Source organism: Primulina tabacum, chromosome 6 (assembly GCF_025594145.1).
Source record: "Primulina tabacum isolate GXHZ01 chromosome 6, ASM2559414v2, whole genome shotgun sequence".
In the NCBI taxonomy this organism is placed as follows: Eukaryota; Viridiplantae; Streptophyta; class Magnoliopsida; order Lamiales; family Gesneriaceae; genus Primulina; species Primulina tabacum.
In genome coordinates, this window is record NC_134555.1 from 6,370,476 (window position 1) to 6,376,200 (window position 5,725).

Consider the following 5,725-nt stretch of genomic DNA (forward strand, 5'->3'; position numbering starts at 1 on the left):
GATCAATAAAGTTGCGAGATCCAAGCCAGGCGTCTATCTCATATTTCCTTAAACATTTTGATAGCAAACTCGGCAGAGTTCCCAACCCGACTCGTCTATTTCGTCCAGGGTTGCATCAGTTGCATTTTTCTTTGCGTATGAGATGCATTTTTTATTAAGATGATGATTTTTTTATAGGAATTGTTGGAGCGTCGGTCAATAATCGGATTGACCTACTATTCGAATCGACATCCTCCTGTACCTCTAGTGTTTGTTCATGACTCAAATAACGACCCACAAAGCTTGCTTTTTAGGAGTTGTTGGAGTGTCCGTCGATTACCCGGATTGATTGACTACCTAAATTGGTCGATTACTCGGACCTCGTGATTTCGAGTCAATAATATTGATTATTTGGTTCTGTTTATTTATAGGACTCAACAAAAACTTATAAGCTCAAAGTGTAAGACAAATTGAACATTTATGGTCCATTAGAAAATAAACGATAGGAACTCATCCCTTCCATAGTCCCCTTCTACCCACAGTTTTGACACCTCAATTCTGCGAATGAAATCAACCAACCACTCGAGTTCCGATGGAAGGTGGAATCGGGTTTTTGATAGTTGGTAACTTATTTCTAGTATCAAGCTCTATTTTAATAATTATATATATTAATAAAATATTAAAAATTTAATGCAAATCACATATAGCTAACAAATAGAGATTTTATATTATAAACTCCGAGTTGTAGGTTCAATTCTTATTTTTTTTCTATTCTTTTTCTTATAATTACATTTTAATCCTCGAATATAAACCAAATAAATTATAAAAAATTTTATACAAACACACGGTTCGTTCGTGTACTCGTTAATTAATAATTGCAAAACTGGATGCCCGTTGTAACAGGATCGATCGCCAAATAATTAATGGCCCACCCTGCAATTATGAAATCTTTGTTTTCGTACCAAAAATGTAAGCGGAACTGGCAGATCTAACGTTTATATTTTCAGTAAAAGTTTCTAACCCACTTCCCCACGACCCACCCCCACGACTCTTGTGTTCTCCACTATTTAAACCTTCGTGTTTGCACACAAGGGCGGACATTCAACAATGGAGTCTCCCAACCACTTCACCCACTCACTTTCAGCTTTCTTCTTCATACTATCCTCTCTCCGCCTTGTTCTCGGCGACTCCGGCGTCATAGGTATCAACTACGGCCGCTTGGCCAACAATCTTCCACCGCCGCAGCAGGTGGTACAGCTCCTCAAACTGCAAGGAATTACAAAAGTTAAGCTTTATGACACGGATTCCGCTGTCCTCTCAGCCCTCTCTGGCTCTGGGATCTCCGTCACCGTAGCTCTTCCCAACGAGGAGTTATCCGCAGCCGCCGCCGATTTATCATTCACTGACGAGTGGGTGCAGTCCAACATTCTTACCTATTACCCGAACACGCTGATTGAAGCAATTGCCGTCGGGAATGAAGTTTTCGTGGACCCCAATAATACTACTCATTTCCTCGTACCCGCCATGAAAAACGTCTACGCATCCCTCGTGAAATTCGGGGCCGCTTCTTCCATCAAAGTTTCGTCCCCTATAGCTCTCAGTGCACTCCAGTCCTCCTACCCTTCCTCGTCCGGTGTTTTCAAATCGGAGCTCGCCGAATCGGTAATCAAACCACTGCTGAATTTTCTGAAGCAAACCGATTCCTTCCTCATGATGAATGTGTACCCATTTTTCGCGTATTCTGCCAACGCAGACACGATCTCGTCAGACTACGCCTTGTTCCGCGATAATGCCGGTGTTGCGGACCCGAACAATGGGCTTGTTTACAAGAGCTTGTTCGAAGCTCAAATGGACGCCGTTTTTGCAGCAATGGATGCACTGGGATTCGGTGATGTGAAAATGGTGGTCTCCGAAACCGGGTGGCCATCGAAGGGTGACGGAGATGAGATTGGTGCAGGTCTAGAAAACGCTGCTGCCTATAACGGAAACCTTGTGCGCAGAGTGCTCGCTGGCAATGGGACCCCATTGAGGCCAGAGGAGCCTCTAAACGTCTATTTGTTCGCGCTTTTCAACGAGAATGGGAAACCCGGGCCCATTTCGGAGAGGAACTACGGGCTTTTCTACCCGAATGAACAGAAAGTTTACGATATCTCACTCACGCTGCAGAGTCTAAATAACGGCCGAGGAGTGGGGCAGACATGGTGCATGGCGAACGGTGAAGTTGGTGAAAAGAAATTGAGAGAAGCACTGGATTATGTGTGTGACGAAGGAGGCGTAGATTGCCGTTGGATTCTGCCCGGTGGCGCGTGTTATAATCCCAACTCGGCGGTGGGTCAGGCCTCGCTCGCGTTCAACCGCTACTATCAGATGAAGGGTCGCCGGAGTGGCACCTGTTATTTCGGCGGCGCCGCCTACGTGGTCACTCAATCCCCAGGTAAAATTTTCAGTCAACCTTAAAATCTAAACTAAAGTAGTAAAATTGTTGCATATATATGACTTGTACAAAATTATAATAATTTCAAACACAAAATCTTATTTTAAAAAAAATAAATAAAGATTATCTTTTATGAAAAAATAAATATTTAATTATAAATTTTTTTACACTCATTTTTATTTGATTTTTTTAAGCAACATTTAATTGATTTGAAGACTAAACAAATGTTTAATTTTATGTCTTGCAGAGTTTGGTGACTGCGAGTGATCGGCCCCTTGGAGACTGAGCTTTTCTTGATCCTTAGTAGTAGTTGGATTCTTAATCATTGTTATCATTATTATTATTATTTATTAGTAGTTAACTAATTTGTATTGTACTCTTTTTCTTGTTTAATTTTGGTGGTGACTTGGCTAGAAGTAAATGAATATAATAATTGAAGTAAATAATTATTTTTAATTTGAAATTTGGGGAAAAAAAATTTCGTTTGAGCTTAAAATAGGGTTTTATTCATGTTACTCACATGAATATTGTTCCTGCTCATTCAACACATGAAACGTGTACTGAGTGATGAATCATGATCATGACAAAAACTTGTGTGAGACGATCTCATAGATCGTATTTTGTGATACGGATCTCTTATTTGAGTCATCAATGAAAAATATTACTTTTTATGCTAAGAATATTATTTTTTATTGTGAATATCGGTAGGATCGACCCGTATTACAGATAAAGATTCGTGAGACCCTCTCACAAGAGACTTACTCCATTATCATTCATTTATACATCATTGAGTGATCATGATTCATGAATAAGTAGTTGAAGATTTGAATTTGCAAATTATGTTAATTTTTTAATATATCAGTAATATATACCAACTTTTAACTGTTAATCAACACCACAATTTCGAAAGGTTATGCCAATGTAATAATAACAAAAAATAGTTTTATAAATTTTATAATTAATTTATAAAAAAATATCTCTACTATTTAGTTAAAGTATAGAACTGTTTGACAATTGTACGATGTTACATAAATATCCTCGTCGTTGTTAGCATGGCAGCGGGTAATGATGATCTGTAAGCTAGGGATAATATAGTAAAATCGGGGATCAACTTCTCATTTCATATCGTGCAGTGTCTTCCTCCCCCCTTCCTATCTTCCCACCTTCCAAGTTTTCCTTCGACTAAAAACTGATTTGGGTTTCATGCTCTCTGCCAAAGAATTTGTCTTCATGAAAATCTAATCGCATTCGATCGAAAATGCTGCAGGTTTCTTCCATTCATTGTTTTTTTTTTCAGGCGTCAACTATTGTTAAATTTAGGTGTGCATTACCCAAATATCTCCGGATTATTTTCTCTTGATCAATCAACTAACTTTATTATTTCCCCCCGTTGGTTTTGGGGATGACATGCAGTTTTTAATTTTCTTCTCTCGATTCTGATCTCCACTCTTGATTCTGAAAATTTGGATCATATATGCATTAATATGTGGAATTTTTGCTGTTATATAGTTGGACCAGATACATTTTTTTCCCAACGCCATAGTTCAATTCCATACTGCTCTTCTTGATTGGTTCATGAGAATGAACTTTTTTGGAGTGTTTCGAGCCATTTTTCTCATATTTTATCGGCGCAAATTGTAATTATACATGTAGCAAATGCTGTTGCAAACAAATAGTCCTTGAGACAAAAAAATTTTCATCCACGTCTGAGTTTTTCAAGCATGTCTAAGCTGGAATGACTTTCTTCATATTTGATTCAAGAGCAGAACTTTTTTGGAGTGTTTCGAGCCATTTTTGATGTCATGAACCAAAAAATAGATATAAGGAAAATATAATTTACGAGTTATATATTTATCTCTTTGCGATTTTTTTCTTCGTGCGCCACAACATCAACATAGCTCTAACGTAATGCAGTATCATATGAACAATTATATTGAGAAGAGATTGAAATTGACAAAAATTGTAAGATATGTTGCCAAGATTGAAATTTATCAATATAAACTATCAAAATAACAAAATGATAAATATAATGAACCGATATTGTAAAAATATATGATTTGTTTTAATTAATAAATATAATATTTTATTTAAGAAAATAGAAAATAAAGATATGTAAAATAGGTAAGTATCACAATTTTTTGTGTTTTATTTTTTTGAAATGGGTCCAACTACGTGAATTCAAGAAAAGAGACCAAATAATCGACAAGTAAATTATAAAAGTTTAACACATGAGTTGACACAAGATAAAATAATAAATATATTGAATAAACATTACCATTTTATGCATACAAAATTTTTAAAAATTTAATCAATGAGCCGTGTAGTTTTATTGTTTGGGCTCTACATAATTTGATTAAATCCACAATAACACAATCATCATATTTAATCATATTTTCAATGGATCAATGTCCAAATTTTTTTAAATGTCCATTACACATACTATTTAGGTGCATATCTAAACAACATGATACTTATGATTTTTTTTGGGCCTCTGTGAGGGCCGGGCCCTAAGGCGATGGCCTCTCTCGCCTCATAGGAGGTACGGCCATGTATATATATATATATATATATATAAGGAAAAAAACAATGAAACAACAGTATTGCTTGTTGTGGTGATGATAAGATTTCTCTACAAATCAGAGGCTTTGGCTACATTATGTTTGAGATGGCCGCATAAAAGATTAATGATTGGAATTTTTTTAAATAATTGGGTTTGAAATGAGATTGTGAGTTTTATTTTGGTGTTTGAGTTGTGAGTTTAGCCTCTCTTTTTTTTTTTTTTTTGCAAAGTTTAAACTTTTGGTTTGTGTTATGCAATTTTCGTAGACATATTTTGTCACGTTTTATTAAAAAAAATACCATGTATGTAATGTAATTGTGGGCTTCAAGTCTTCCACCCAATTACAGATTGTATTTTAAAATAACATTTTATCTCTTTCCCATATTATCATTTTTTTCCTTTATATTTCATAGCTACCTTAATGAATATATGAGTAGACAAAAATTTGTGTGAGATGGTTTCACGGGTCGTATTTTGTGAGACGGATCTCTTATTTGGATTATCTATGAAAAAATATTAATTTTTATGCTAAGAATATTAGTTTTTATTGTGAATATCGGTAGAGTTGACTCGTCTCACAGATAAAGATTTGTAAGACCGTCTTACAAGAGACCTACTCATATGTGTATATTTCAAATGTTATCTATTCATTATATATTTTACACACGCATCACGTTTCTACACCATAATCAATATAAAATAATTAAGAATTGCATACAATTACTAGAGGAGGGCTTGGAGTTCATTTCACC

The 5,725-nt window shown here is 35.7% G+C and overlaps 1 protein-coding gene across 1 annotated transcript; it reads left to right on the top strand.

Annotated features, from left to right (window-relative positions):
- The first annotated feature begins 1,052 nt into the window (after positions 1-1,052).
- LOC142548038 (glucan endo-1,3-beta-glucosidase 13-like) lies at positions 1,053-2,848 on the top strand. The gene is made up of 2 exons (XM_075656404.1): positions 1,053-2,413; positions 2,661-2,848. The coding sequence occupies exons 1-2, from the start codon at positions 1,087-1,089 to the stop codon at positions 2,678-2,680; spliced, it is 1,347 nt and encodes a 448-aa protein (XP_075512519.1). The 5' UTR covers positions 1,053-1,086; the 3' UTR covers positions 2,681-2,848.
- Positions 2,849-5,725: the final 2,877 nt, after the last annotated feature.

Bases quoted from the DNA above. Each gene is read 5' to 3' on its own strand.
- LOC142548038 (XM_075656404.1), top strand. From the start codon at position 1,087: ATGGAGTCTCCCAACCACTTCACCCACTCACTTTCAGCTTTCTTCTTC. The intron at 2,414-2,660 runs GTAAAATTTTCA...TATGTCTTGCAG, and splicing joins CGTGGTCACTCAATCCCCAG to AGTTTGGTGACTGCGAGTGA.